Source organism: Anomalospiza imberbis, chromosome 5 (assembly GCF_031753505.1).
Source record: "Anomalospiza imberbis isolate Cuckoo-Finch-1a 21T00152 chromosome 5, ASM3175350v1, whole genome shotgun sequence".
Classification (NCBI taxonomy): Eukaryota; Metazoa; Chordata; class Aves; order Passeriformes; family Viduidae; genus Anomalospiza; species Anomalospiza imberbis.
The window spans coordinates 65,287,758-65,302,843 of record NC_089685.1 but is presented as its reverse complement, the minus strand read 5'-3'; the positions used below and the strand labels follow the sequence as shown (position 1 = coordinate 65,302,843).

Below are 15,086 nucleotides of genomic sequence, written 5' to 3'. Positions count from 1 at the left end.
CTAGTACTGGTAGTGTTAGGGGAAGACTCACTGCAGCAAAGTTGGATTTCACTTTTTTTTAATCACAGAGTGACTCTGTGGAATGGAGCATTTTCTCAGTTTGTGTTCTGGATCTCTCTCTGGTTTCTTCAGCAGGTAATAGCAGAAAAAAAGAGTGGTTTTAACCACCTGTTACATTTATGTGTTATATATCATATAGCTATTTTTTTGCTAAAATACAAATTTAGGAAATTAAGATCACGTTCTTTGAAAACGATGATCCTTTATATATTTATTTTTATTTTGCATACAAATTACATCTCCTCCTGTTCAAAAATTAAACAACAGTGCTTCCAGCTCATGCAATTTGTCCATCCATTTTGCTTTATTTATTTTGCTCTTTATTTGAGTTCTGTGATGGGTTAGACATTACTTTAGGATTGTTATGTATCTGCCAATGTGTTTGTTTTGTTTCTCATTGGGAAAATGAGAATTTGATCACAGTGAATACTTTGAGCAGCTAGCAGCAAATACAAGAGGCCTTAACTTTGCCTTTGGGAGATAGAGTATATCATACTTTGGATGTCTCAATTGGAATTAATGCATATGATAGGAAGCAAGGGGCTTGGAACTTGAGTGTCTTCTGTTTAGAATGTGTTTTTAGCTACACTTGAGTTCCAACAAAATGGTTTTTTCTATTGAAAATTAGATTTTTTTTAAATTTCTAAATGGACTGTTCATTGCTGCTGAGATTCCTTGAAGGGAAAAAGAGGAATGTTCATAAACCCAGTCAGAATGTCAAAGTGAGAACAGCTGAGTTAGGAACTGTAACCCAAGGACTTAGTCCAAGGGGAGGACTGCAAAAATTCTTCCCCAAAGGAAGTGAAGACAAGACTTGAGCTACTGTCAGAGATCAGTAGCATAGATAATCCAGCAGCAGTGGCACATTCAAAGTGTAACTCTAGTGGTGGTGTTTCTGTGGTGACTGGCAGAAGCAGCGCTTTTTTTAGCAGCGAAGCGCTTTTCACATACCATTTGAAATACAAGGTTTGCTCTTGCAGATTCCTGGACTTTGCTTTTTCCATCTCTAAGCTGATTTTAGAGGCTGTGTTGAACAGGATGTTCAAATAATTCTGGCATTTCCTTAAGGACTGAGTAGAGTTTGAAAACTGGGTACCTTAATCCATCCTTCCCTTTCAGAGTTTTTTTTCCTGACAAATTCTGGTTACACTAAACAAATGAAGCCATATAGCAAACATTTCAGTAATCAGGCCAACATGAAGTACTCATAAATTATCACCAAGCAGCTCTAAATCTGTCACAAACTCTTACTGACTGGCTCACAGAAATGTTTATGTAATTGAGAGGAACTATAGAAAGGAAGTTAAGTCTCCTTTTACAAGTTAAATCAACTACGGCGAGATGAAAAACAGCCACACATTTGGCTTTGGATCAGCAGAGACGTTCTTGAAAAACAAACCTTTATGAAATCTTTATTATGAAACCGATGTCAATGTGTAAAAAATTATGGATTTTCCAGGTGTTATTGATTGTACTCTGCTTGCATATTCCTTGTATAATGGTATCACGTTGATCAGGGAGTTACAGATTTGGAATCATTCCAGCAAATAAATTTTGACATGGTTGGGAGCACAGATGTAATGTAGGATGTGTAAAAGCTGTATAGCTTTGAAAGAGGGCCAAGAAGTCACAGTTCCACAGATGTGAAAAACCACCAAACCCGCTGCATGAGACGTTATCTTACATGACATCCCTTTCACAAAGGTGTAGAAGCTGTGGTGCAACACAGACAAATATATTAAGAGATGATGCTTGTAATATTTTAGAATGCAAATTACAAAGTATAAGAACAGCTGATAAGGGTTTTTAAAGCAAGGAGTGAAATACCAATAAGAGAAGCAAATGGAGGATTAATATTAAAACTGTGTAATTAACAAAAAGAAGCTTATTCCATTAATCAGAGTAAAACAGTTTTGAAATACGATGTTGGAAATATGGCATTAGAAATTGATAATCTTAACAGAACAGATAGCAAAGTTGCATTTGTTCAAATTAAAGAGTTTTGAATCACCAAGTCTAAATGACAAATAGCCATTTGTCTGCAATAGATAAGATGAAGAGTCCTTTGAATCACACCTGGTAAAATTCATCACACTTTAAGAAAAATGAGAAATTACAAAAAGTTGTGAATTGTTGCAGTTCTGGTGTTTTTAAAGAGGTGACCAAGGCAACTACAGACTTGAAGTCACTCCTGAGGAAAACAGTTGAATGACAGATTTGAGGTTAAATGGAAAAGTAGTCTACTCTGAGCACCACAGGATTTTCCTAGGCATTACTGACTGCTGTGGCTTTTTTGAGAGACTGGTTTTTGCAAATGTTACGGACAGATTTCTAATTGTTTCACTTATGATTTTTTTTTTTTTTGTTCTTAATGTGTCATTGTCAATACATTAACTTTGGATTTTTTAAAGGAATTTGATTATCACCATATTTTGATCTAAAACAAACTTGTAAAATCATATACAAAAAGGAATTAGCTGTTAATTCCTACATCTCTATGCAAAATGGAGTCTAAACAAACATCTCAGGTAAACATTCTGTTTCTGCTTAAATGCTTCCAGGTGTTCTGTGTGCTTCAAATGTTATGGATTATTATAAAGCTGAGATATTTATTTCCTTGCTTTACATGTCTCACCTAAAAATAGGTACAGAAAGGAACTTCAGAGACCCTCTGATAATGTTTCTTGCCTCAGGCCTGCAAAAGTCTGCTCTAGAGAAGGGACTGCAATGAAAAATGAGATTTCAGAGGTCTTGTTGGTCATCTACAAATCAGGAAGAATTTCATTCTTGTACTGTGTAATTTGATCTTTAAATATTTTCACCTTCCTATGAGATTGGCTGTAGGATGTGCAGTATTGAACACAAGTGATCTGTACATTCAGGTGCAATAGATACTCATATTTTGGTTTCCTTGCAGATTGCATCATGCCAGGGCTAGACTTCTGGCTAGGAAACAGATATCCCTGGAGTCAGATTGACAGGAATATTTCCCCCCATCTTTTTCTTTGTCTATGGAGCAGGCTGTATGTATCATCAGCTGCAATTACTTAGGTACATCTCTCTAAAGGGCTTTCCTACCACATCAGAGGCTGGGGATAATGTTGGCACCTTAATAGTCTCTTTTCCTAAGTACTTGTAACAATCAGTTGAATTTTCCAGATTTTTGAGGAACTTAGTTTAGTTAACTCTTTAAGTTTTATGTAAGTATAACTGAGTTAAATGTAATGGCTGTGACAGAGAGATGGCCATGGTGAATGATCTAATATCTTTTTATATTAACTTCCACTTATGCACAGCATTCCCAGACACTTGTATGTTTCAGTAGATTGACTCAATTTCAATGCAGAATCGTTCACTTAATCCATCACTGATACTTTTATAGACTTACACACTGTCTGGGAGGTAAAGTGAAGAAAAGAATATGAGTCTTTGCAACATTAACTCAAGAAAGTAGTGCTAACCTCAACTATATACATTAGGATAGTTTTCCTTAGAACATGCCCAAGCCTGACATTCAGTAGCCTCACAATTATCACTTTCCAATAATCACAAGTGGAAGAATGAAGACTGCACTGCATCCAATGCAGTTTTTAAATTAGTGTGGTCTATTTCTCTTTTTCCTCATGGTGTCACTATAGGATAAAGTTAATGCTCATTGGGTATTCTCTGTACTGGAACATATTTCCATTTCCTTTGTCTCACTGGCTTTCTAATTTTCTTTTATATGCTTAGAAAAGATGATAACTAATTTTGAACACAGTCTCTCAAGCACTGGCCTATCCTTAACACTAAGCATGAATTTTTCTTTTCCTTTTATTTTTTTTTTCCCTAAGGACTTAATATTAGAATGGATTAAGCTTTATATAAGGGTGTGAAGAATTCGAGCAGTGCTAATGACTTGAAAATAAGAAATGCCATGTTTAAAAAGACAAAAAGGCACATATCTTACAATCAAGTGACCTTATGGAGTTACACCTGTGACTGACTTCTTCATCTCACATAGAAGCTGTATGAATCAGCTATTCATTCCTTACCCATGTATGGGTAAGGTTGGTAGGGACCACAGTGGGATCAACCTCCCTGCTCAAGCAGGGTCATCCTAGAGCATGTGACACAGGCCTGCATCCAGGCTGCAGTTCTTGAATATTTCCAGTAAGCTTCATCTTTCCTTATGTTGTTGTAATGTGTTTTGAATTTAGTTTTTATGATTGATGGAAAAACCAGTTTTCCTATCCAAGCTCAGTGGCAAAAGAAAACAGGAGAGAGAAATGGAGAGAATATGGTTCCATTTACATACTGATGGTATGGATGGCATTGTTGTCTGACTAGTTGTCACCACTTTACCCAGACCCACATTCTTGAATATATATAGATACCTGACTTCCACAGAAAGAAGAAAGATGTGGCACTCTGTAAAGGTTACGTAGGATTGAAGAGGAATTTGCTTGTGGTCTTTACAAGAGCAGGAGCCAGCTGGAGATGCTGTTTCCCATTCATGCATTTGGAACACAGCCTTCCTGAAAGGCAAGGACCATAAGCCATTTCTCTGCTTTCCCTCTTCTGCTTCTTCAGCAGGACAGCGGTGTTTGGGCTGGTTGCACTCAGGCTTGTAATGAGGATGAGTGTGACTGTCTAGTCAGTAGGAACAAAATCAGTCGCCAGTTTGACAAAATCTACATGCAGTGTTTCACTTGTGACCAGCCTCTGTCTAGCTCAGGTTATCAAGTGTGAAAGTTAACTAGAACCAGCATATGGTTAACCAGAATCAGTGTGACCTGATAGCAGTTGAGTCAGTTTGCTGATTTAGCAATGTTGTTTCACCTGAAGAAGCCCAAGATCACTGAACAATTGCAGAGCTTTTCAGCAGAAGCCTAAGAACTATCCCCCTGTGCTTTCCAGTGGGCTGAAAATCCTGCCAGGATTTCCAGCCAGTTAATAATCCTTTTTTCTCCCACTCTCTTTAGATGGTCTTTTAACGTGAGATAACAAATATTCCTCTTCTTAGATAAGTGCCCACATCTAAATATTGTCTCTAATCCCTATGCCATATCTCTCACCTATGTGCTTGTCACTGCCACGCAGTTCCTTCACACAGTCAATTTTCTTTGGGCTGGTACTTTGGAGAGAGTTGAAGTTACTCTTTCTAGATGATTGTCTTGTTGACATCTTAGACACTATCTTCCAGTGAAGTGTGAAGCAGGCCAGCTGAACAGCACATATTGAAAGAAATCGAGTGCAAAATTAGAGTCCTGTGTGTGGCACAAACTGCCTGTTATAATCTAGCATGGGAGATGAACTATTTCACAGTTGTATGTGCATTAGTTGTCTAGCATTGCTGCTTCTTTTCCAAAGGACAGACAAAAATCTTCACAACCTGATGATTCCCTTGCCAATGGTTACCATTTTATGGCCATAGCACTTTTTGATACTGAGATGTTGACTTTAAACTGTAAGGCATGCGTACCCTGTGGCTCTGCAGGTGAAGCAGCCTCTCACAAACTTCCTGGCAGAATACCAGAACCCGAGATGCTGAGTGTTTCTTCCTGCCAGCAGTGAGCAGTGGCTCTTCTCGCTTTTAATAAACACCAGGTCAGTTTGGAGGAGTCACTGCATCCAGTCTCAAACACAACATCAACATCTGCTTTAGGAAACCCTCTCTCTCCATAAACACAGAAGTTCCCTGTTGTTTGTCAGGACTTTGTGCAGTTTTAAGCCTTGTCCCAGCAGCAGCTTTTTTACTGTGCATATGTGGTGGTGCATCCCCCTCTCACACTGGGCCACACTATGATTTCAGAAATGCTTGTTAGGCCTTAGCCTTGATGAATGACAGCTCAGCTAAGCTCCTTGAGCTTATCAGAAACACTGTGTGCTCCCAGGAACTTATTTTGGCTAATGAGCTCCTGCTTTTTAGCGAATAGTCTTGGAAAGCTATTTTTCTTGCCTGCCTAAGAATGCAAGTGTAACACCGCTTTTATGATTGAACTTATACAGAAAGTTACTGACCTGAATTATGGCCAAGATGGAAAATTGCTGTGACAAAAGAAAACACCCTTGCAACCCTGTAAAGAGCGTTTCTAAGTGAGACCCTCTGAGCTCTCCTGGACCACAGAGGGCTGCAGCCAGCAATTCACTCGAAGCAGGACACTCCTCTGACTGAGAAAATTCTCAAGTTCACTCTTTTTGCAGGACCACTGCTAAAAGCTAACAATGGAGCCTGAGCTGATACCCCCACTCCTCGAGGCTCAACCCTTCATCCTTCAAAATGATGCAAAGGCATCCAACATGAGTACTTCACTGATCCTGACGGGAATTTTTCACAGGTGTGTGTCCACAGTCCTTTAGTGTGTGCCTGCCAAGTGTGAATACAGTATTGCAAATCATTGTGGTTTAAAACCAAACAGCTGCTTCCATTCTCCCCAATCCCCTCTAGTGAGAAAGGGACAAAAAGGCAGAGATTATGGGTTGAGATAACAATTTACTAAAGAAAAAGCAATGACAGAATAAAACCAAACAGTAACAGCAAACTCATAACAACAGTGTGGAAAAGAGTTGATTTACATACAAAAAGGTGCTCACCACCCCCACCCAGCTCTTGCATGATCACCAAGACGAAGACAAACCTGGTGGATGTTACCACAGCCTCAGCAGCTACACGGCTCTTCCCGAGACAAAAGACAATGTGGCGGACGCTCCTACAACTGGTGTCCTCCTTCCCCAAGCCCAAGACAATGAGAAACAAGGATGTTCAAACCTTCCAAGCCAGATTCTCTGCACGGCACTGACTGCCCTGCCTGCACTGACTGCCCTGCTCCACGTCTGCACCACCCCAGGAGTGGTCATCACTTTGCTCCTCCAGAAAATGGAACAAAATGGTGCAATTTCTGCTGCATCCTCACCTTTTCTTCCACCTGGAACCCTGTTCCCCCACAATGACCTGGATGGTTTAGAAGAGCAACCCAGCCACACCCACACACCTCTAGGCTCTGTCCCTCTCAGTAACGGTGAGAGAATGAACTGTCCTAGCCAAAACCAGGACACACGTGCACTGTGAGTGTTGATCTCTGTAATTCGCAAGTACATTGGATTCCTACGTAAGGTAGGCCTGTGTGTTACTGTTGTGCTCATTGTAAATTCTAAAGAATCTTTTCTTAATGTGTTTAAATTAGGCTGTCAATGAAGTGCTGTTAAAAACTTGAGGCCTAAGCCATTCATCAAGTCCGGCAAAACCATCTACTCTGAACTTTGTGACTCAACAGGAGGGTCCCCCTCATTCCCCTTTATCCTTACACTTTTCCAACCTTAACCTTTTCCCATCCCCAACCTCCACACAGATAATGTTAGACTGATTTTAGTTTGATTGATTTTAAGTTTTAGTCCAATTTTTCTCTGTGTGCTTCAACTATGTAGTTCACCAATGAACTTCATCCTGCTTTCACTTTTTTAATAAACCTGCTTTGGCCGATACCTTTGCCAGTGATTCTTTGAGCAACCTAAAACACCCACTCACAACAGCATATTAGAGACCTCACTACTCACATAATTCTCAAAACCCTTTGTCACCCACATCTCATTTGGATTTCAATTTGCTTACCTTCTCATGCCAAATGCAATCTGCTTCTGTATCAGCTCTCTTTTGCCTATTCTCTGCCTTCCCACTCTAAGTAAGTAATTGGAATTAACTCTTGGTTTTCCAGCCTCCAAATGCTCCAGCTTTTTTCACATGCCCTCCTTGACCTCTAGGGAAGCAGAGACAGGTCAGGAACAGCAATTTTCCTGACTTTCTGAACTTACAGAGGTCTCTGGTTTCTCCCTACCTTCATTCTTAAGACTGACCATTATCCCCTTACTGCCTATGTACTTCCAGCATACCAGGAACTTAAATGAAAAGTCATCTCTACCAAAAAAGACAAAAGATCAAGTGGTAACTCCTTTGGATTAGTGCAGTTTTGTAGAAGTCCCTTTGGATCTGAAGAAAGGACTGCTGAACCACTGTCCCATGCTAGAGGAGACCCCGTGGACTTCTCTCCAACTGGCTTACACAAGTATTGGTGAGTAGACGGATATGGTTCCTTCTAAAATCCCAGGTTCCTGCAAATACAGAAGTCCTTGATGTGTGTTAATTCTTATCTTTCCTTCCAGTTTAAATTTGCCTGCTGTGGGGGCTTCAGTTGTTCACTGCCTGTGTCCCAAAACCTTCACACTCAATTCTCTGCCCTTCCAGTCTTTCTTTTCATCTGTCTCATCTTTCATCAGTCCTGCTAGTTATCATCAGTCTCTCTTGCCCCAGTTATCTCTCCCAAATGAGTTCTGCTGCTTCCTGTGCCACCTTACCTGCTTGACATCTCTTTGATGAACTTAGATCAAATTCTTCCTGCAAGGTAGCAGTCCTTCCTGTTGTTTCACACCTTTCCTTTACATGTGCTGAGAGTTTTGCTGCAGCTCCTGTCTCATACTTTAATTTTAGGGGTCACTCAGCTGCATAAGAGGTGCCCCAGTTTTATACCCTGAAAACCTGGCCTATTTGTACTTTACGTGCCTGCAGTGAATGTGTTTTAACATAACTCCTGCACAAATCTTTACAGGGTGTGATTAAATATGGGAAGTCAGCAGCTGAGTAGAGCGTGGAAGAACCAGTTAATTGAGGACTTCAAAGTGTGATGTTTTTATCATCTGTAAACAAAATCTGTATTGCAAACCAAAATCCTCTCCACAGCAATTCCCAGATTTCCTTGGTACAAGATCCAAAGCCCAGTGAAATCAGTGAAATGGGAGGGGGGGGAATCTTTCACCGATTTTAGTATCCTTTGCATCAGGCACCTGATTTCCCTTAGCAATGATAAAATGATACACAAAGCTGGGACTGTACAACTTCCTTTTATTTTGTGTGCTTTTATAGGATATAAATAAATGACAAAATTACAAAATTTATAACTGGAAGCCCAAGCATATTTACATAAGTATTTGTTGCAGTGAGGCTACTATTTACTGTTCTCCTATACAATTTTCCTTTTGGTACCATATTTTTAGTGTTATTTTTTTTTACTGTCAGTTGACTAAGTACATATCAACAGTGAATAAGCAAAAATATGTACAAGGAACTATTTTGTTCAAGTAAATTGAATACTGTATTAAAAGGATGTCATCACTCAGCGCTATGATTAGGTTTAACTAAACCATATACAATTATCAGTTTTAAACCAAGTTCAATTATCCATTTTTTGGAATATACCAACTGATGAGTCTAACTGAAAAACCTCAGCTGGATATGAAATAATAATTAAAAAAACATTAAGACAACCACACAATTTATCAATATCTCTATAATGAACTTCAAAATGATTCACAATTTGACTGGAAAGAACAATATACGTTAAAATGTCATTTTTCTCCTATAATGATATTTTTACTGTTATAATTTCAGTTCTACATAAATATACATCATGGTATTATACAAATACTCCACAGACATTAAAAAAATTAAAACACTTTAAAGAAAAAGTAAGTAAATCTTATTTAACCAAATATTAAGCAAATGCTTAATTATTTTGTTTCATGAAAACATTTTTATTACTTTGGAATTTTTTTCTTTTTCTTGCTGTTTTTATTTAGAAAATGTTTTGCAGTAGAATTTTATCAACACTCTTCCAAACAAGCTTTCTGTGACGGAAATCTTGATAGCAAAATCAGTGTTTTTGACTTTTTTTAGAACCACTGAGATTATTTTTTAAAAAATACTATTAGAATTCATGGCTATAGCAATGTTGAACTGCATAAACTATATGTAGGTGTAGTAGAATGATCATTCCACTTTCATTCCAACTGATCACACAGAACATCCAGTGCACTGATGCTACAACTCTTATAATTTTCATAATGCTGCAATTGCAGTCATTTACTTAACTTTAAAATAAACAACATTTCTCATAATTAATCTGGCTTCCTTCCATAAATATTCATATGTTTTCCTATAGTACTTCTCTTCCATAAAAATATCTAATAAATGTTTTCTGTGCATTATTAATACCTTTTTCTAACCATTCATAAAACTCTGATCCTTTGCTACAATGCAAGACATTCTTATTTCTGTAGAGGATCAAAGGACATCAATGATTACATATAAAATCAGTGCACACAGAAATCAGGGTGCCTAATTTCTTGTCACTTTAATTAATTCTTTATTCAACACAGTAATTATTAATGAATTCAGTGGTTTCACAAATAATCTATTTATTAATTCTGGTTCTATTTCAATTAAAAACTGCCAAGATTTAAATAAAAAACCCAATCAAATACTCATAGGCAGCATTAGTATTAGAGACATTTTGTTTTTTTTTCTTTAAAAAGTAGAATTTTAAAATAAGAAATCAAAGAAAGCACTGTGGCAGAGTCACAAGGGAGAACTGCACGAAAAATAAGGTTTCTCATTCCTCTTGTGGACTGTAATTTTAAAAGTCTTCATATAGTGTCATTCTTCAGTCAGTGCTGCAGGAAGAAGAACATCACCAGAAATGACTGTCAGCCTTTTTTGTTAATTACAAGGCCACTCATACAGTGCAGTCTTCCTCTCTGCTGGATTGAAACGTTGCCATAAAGGAAAGGCTGTGCTGTGACTGCTTGGCGTGCAAGGCACAACAAGGAACAGGGGGACAGTTTTGTATCAGAAAATTGTAGTTTCATACTTGGTATTAATGCCTCTTTTGGCCTCTTGTCCAGGTTCAACAATCCAGGGTAGATTCGCAAGAGTCTTTTGTTCGGATGGATCTATCTGCTTTAAGACAAATGCAAACATACAGACGGGTTACCATCTCCGTGCACGGCAGCTTGAGCAGAGGGTTTTTCTTTAAACTAACAGGGCAAATCCCGAATTGACAAAGTCGTACAGCAGCAAGTATGGTGGTGTCTACACTCCCAAGTACTCATGGCTGCCTTCTTCTTCCTGTTGAGATCAGAGCTGTGTTTACCCCCAAGCTATAGGGCATCATAGTTCATTAAAGCCACACTTCATCCTGAGAAGTCTGTTCACTAATGAGACAGACGATGGCATCAGGAAATGTTTCTACTTAAAGTTTTATGAAGGAAGATTCTGTGGCAATGGATGACAAAGTGTACAGTCATACATTTCCCCCCCCGCTTCCCCTCACCCAATAATTAGGTGTCATAGAGTACAGTTCTCACGTTATAGTCAGTGAATATGATACAGTGTGCGGCCATTTTTCTCCTTTCCCTCCCAAATCACCCCGAGCCTGTGTTATCACTTAATTTATAATAGTTTTCATAGTTTTTTTAAAAGCTCTACTGTAAAAGAATATTTCTCTATCATCTCTGCACTTCAGAAGGGCACTTTTAAGGCAATCAAATGTATGCTTTAATGAGCTTTGTTTCTTAGGAGTCTGTGATTAATACTAAAAAGGTATATTGAATCCCAGATTAAAAAAAAAAAAACAAAAAAACAAAAAAAAACCCATAAGGGTAAGAAAAGAAAAGAAGTTGCTTGGTCTGACAGGATAATTGTTAACTGATTTGGATTTTTAATTTGATTAGGATACATATGCCATGATTGTATACCAAACAAGTTAGGTAATAGATTAGGAAAGTCAATGAAACTGCAGAGTTTGAGAAGTATGCATTGATTAAACTGAATTAATTAAAGTTCAGTAATTACTGTAAGACACAAGACTAACCAAGCAACATCTTAATCTGGAGAAATCTGAAATAAGCAGTTGTTTGAAATGGCTGCCAGTGCTGTGATGACACAACCCTGCCAGCTGATGAGCAGAGGTGGCATGATGGAGCATTTCTGATTCGAGGTGTTTTTATTTGTACAGCTTCTAGTATATAAACTCTTAACTGTATAGATGAATTTTGGGTTTTTTTGCATGCATTACTGCCTTCTACTTACCACTGACTTCCGAATACTAACACGTGGTTTGGGAATAGGTTTAGAGGGTTTGTTTTCAAAGCTTTCAGGAAGTGTTGAAGAATGACCCCCTTTTCGTGCCTGTAGTGCAAGCTGATAGGCCACCTCAAATGCTTGTCCTAGTGTAAGAATGATTTCATAAGCTAAATTCTGGAACAAAACAGAAACAGTTAAAAATGAGGTGAGGCTGAATTATTGTCAGATACATGAAGTAGGGTAGTGATTTGCAATGTAAATAATTAAAATCACACTGGTAATAGGTTCCTCAGTCTCTGTGATGTTTACATCTGTCATTTAATTTCTCATTGATTAAAAACGATCTAAAAGTAATTTATTGTATTGAAAGTAATTACTTCTAAACCCCTTGAAAACATCTTACTAAACATGAAAACATGAGTGGGTGAGTGTGTTGTCATCTCTTTTTAGAACAAGTACATTAACCTTCCCACCTTCCCAACTTATCCCATGTCTGCTGTTCTCAGGATCCAGCCCCTCTTGCACTGTTGCAATGTGACATTTGGCCTCGCTCTATTTCAGAACTCCTGTGCTGACCTGTCCTCCTCCAGAGCCGGCAGCCTGACGTGCTGCTTCCCCGGGCACATGCCTTGGGATGCTCCGTGCTCACCAAGCAGCACCGGAATAGGCTGCAGCCTGGGTGTGATGCTTTCAAAGGGACAAAGAGCCAGGGCTGGAAGTGTGTACTCCGACTGACAGATGCAGTGGCAGGCAGCTGTGTGTGCAGGTCAGTGAGCCACTTCAAGTGAGTGCTGCAAGTCCTGGGGTAAACCTTCTCATGGGTTTGGTTTTCCAGAAGTAAAATTGAGCTCAAACAGTTGTGTAACAACACTCCTGTAAGCAAGGGGAAGGTAGGTTACTGGGCATAACCAAAAAGTCAGGCTATTATGCCTAAAACTAGTTCAGTGTTATAGGTGGAATACTTTAAATCCTCTTAAGACTATGGGGAAGAAAACCTGTTGAAATATTTATAAAGCATGAATGAGGTATCAGAGGGATTGATATAAATATCTTTTCAGTACAGTTATACATCAATGAAAAAATAGCTGGGAGTTTCAAACTTGACCTTACTCTAAATGACAAGTGAAGTCCTATGGTAATTTTTCTTCAGGTTTGTGGGTTTGTTTTTGTATATTTATCTTCGGGCTCCTACTGGAGCCTATTTTTAGGCTCCTACTAGAGCCTATTTCTGGGCTACTAACTCTGCAATAATGTTTAGAACCCCTGCAGAGCAAAGACAAGCCTGTTGGCTTTCCTCCATATGATGTCCTACAGTCCCCTTGGAATAATTCATAAATCTTTGATATGATTCAGCTGTTACCCTCTCCTTCCTCAATCTCCATAGCCTATAGTAGGAAGCAATTCTACATTGCTTTGAACCTAGGTGATCCCTTAAAATTCCCCCATTTCTGATGCTTTTTTAAATGAGTTATGCCTTTACTAATCAAGTCTAACTGTTAAGTTTGCAGAAAGTGAGAAAGCAATGCAATGCACTTGGAAGTACACTATTTTCAGCCCCCTCAGTCACTAAAACAACGTTAAATGGACAAGCATTCTATTTCACGCCTTATACTTTAATTTCCCTGAAGAATTTCCATTCCTTTTTTATCAGTCATGTACACTGATATAATACAGGCTAAATTCAGTGTATTTTGCTCATTATAAGAGCTTCTTATAAAGGTGCCAGTTCTGTTCTGTGTTAGGTCAGACAGAAAACAATTATACTCCTGCACTGGGACTTGCTCTCTGCTATTACGACTACAGTCACAACAGCAAGCCAGCCAAAATTTTAAAACTTCCCAAATAAAAATGTCTGCCTGATTTGATAGCTGTAGTCTCCAAATTATCTCCCCTTAAACTTCAAGAGAAACTGTCCAGAACTGAAAAACACTGAGGCTGCAGTTTGCCAGTGGAATAATAAAAGAAAAACTAAAGAGCCTGTTATAAAGTGCTCTGCCTTTTAGCAGAATGCTGGCCAAGGAATTAAGAGCAACAGAGCATAGTTGTAAAAATGTAGAGAATAATATAATTTGAAATGGAGTGTAATTTAAGTGGGATAAGAATATTATTCTAAAGAGAGATGTCTTTAGAATCAGCTGTCGTGACAGTAAGAGAGTGTACTATATCGTGATGGGATAGTCTGCAGTGGATATTATTAATATTACCAAGGAATACATCAGCAGGACAAGATGTAGGAATGGCTTGTTGGAGAATATGCAGGCTGCAATACTAGTAGGACTGAAAAAAATACAGCACCCAGCTTGGCACACCAAAAGATCACTGAGACAAGCCTGAAAATTTGGGAGATAGGATCAGAGACAGACTGAAAGTTTGCCATACTGAGCCATAAATTTAGTTTATGTCCTGAATCTTGTATAAAGCCACTATTATCTGTTTTCCTTTGCTGTCTGTAAAATGAAAAAAACATGCCTGCCTGGGACCTGAAAACCATAAGAAACATGTAACCGCTTCTCTGGTTAATAAATATTTGAAATATAGCAAATAAAATAGCACATTCACTGTTCTGTTCAATATTTGAAATGCAAACTGAGCCATAACTTGTACATAAATCTCATACATCGTATACTGTGGTAGAGCCTTGACAAAGGGAAGTCTGCAAATGGAGGCAAGGAGGGCTTTAAAGCAGTACCTTGTAAAATCTTTAAAAGTTATCTGAAAAAAACCCCATAAGTAAATAAACTTGGTTTGAGGAATTTCCCACCTGTAGTACTGAGAGAGGACTATAAGGACCAGAGTTGGTACAGATTCTTGCAGGGGCTGTGTTGGACAGGTAGGAACAGGATTCCATTCCGGACCGGGGTGGAAAACCACACCAAATCCATTGTGGAAATTCTTCTGATGGAATGAGGAGATTACTTGAACTAAAAAAAGTTCAAATAAGTTCCAAAGTTCAAAAGCACATGGCACAAAAGGAAGGATACAGGTCTCCCTCTCCGACACATGCTCAGCACGGATGCTGTAGAGCCCCTGGCTGCTGTAGGAGACACTGACTCTCACAGCACCCCATCAAGCGCCTTAGAAAGGAGAGAGAAATGCCTGTGGTGCTTCCCAGGCTGCTCCTTGCCTGGTAAGG

The 15,086-nt window shown here is 38.7% G+C and overlaps 1 protein-coding gene and 1 long non-coding RNA gene across 14 annotated transcripts in view; one reads left to right on the top strand and one right to left on the bottom strand.

The window, feature by feature from the left end:
* The first annotated feature begins 7,793 nt into the window (after positions 1-7,793).
* Positions 7,794-14,042, top strand: LOC137474788 (uncharacterized). The gene is made up of 3 exons (XR_010999484.1): positions 7,794-8,108; positions 11,764-11,869; positions 12,515-14,042. It is a non-coding gene; the product is annotated as an uncharacterized lncRNA (long non-coding RNA).
* The window catches only part of ANKS1B (ankyrin repeat and sterile alpha motif domain containing 1B), a 401,048-nt gene continuing 394,880 nt past the window's right edge, over positions 8,919-15,086 (bottom strand). For 9 of the 13 annotated variants that reach the window (XM_068191651.1, XM_068191648.1, XM_068191652.1 and 6 more), the window contains 2 exons: positions 11,960-12,127; positions 8,919-10,828 (listed from right to left, as the gene is read on the bottom strand). In XM_068191651.1, coding sequence (XP_068047752.1) covers positions 10,718-10,828; positions 11,960-12,127 — 279 coding nt within the window. In that variant the 3' untranslated portion in view covers positions 8,919-10,717. Of the gene's footprint in view, positions 10,997-11,959; positions 12,128-15,086 lie in introns of all 13 variants that reach the window. The other 4 variants (XM_068191650.1, XM_068191661.1, XM_068191660.1 and 1 more) reach the window with 2 other exon arrangements.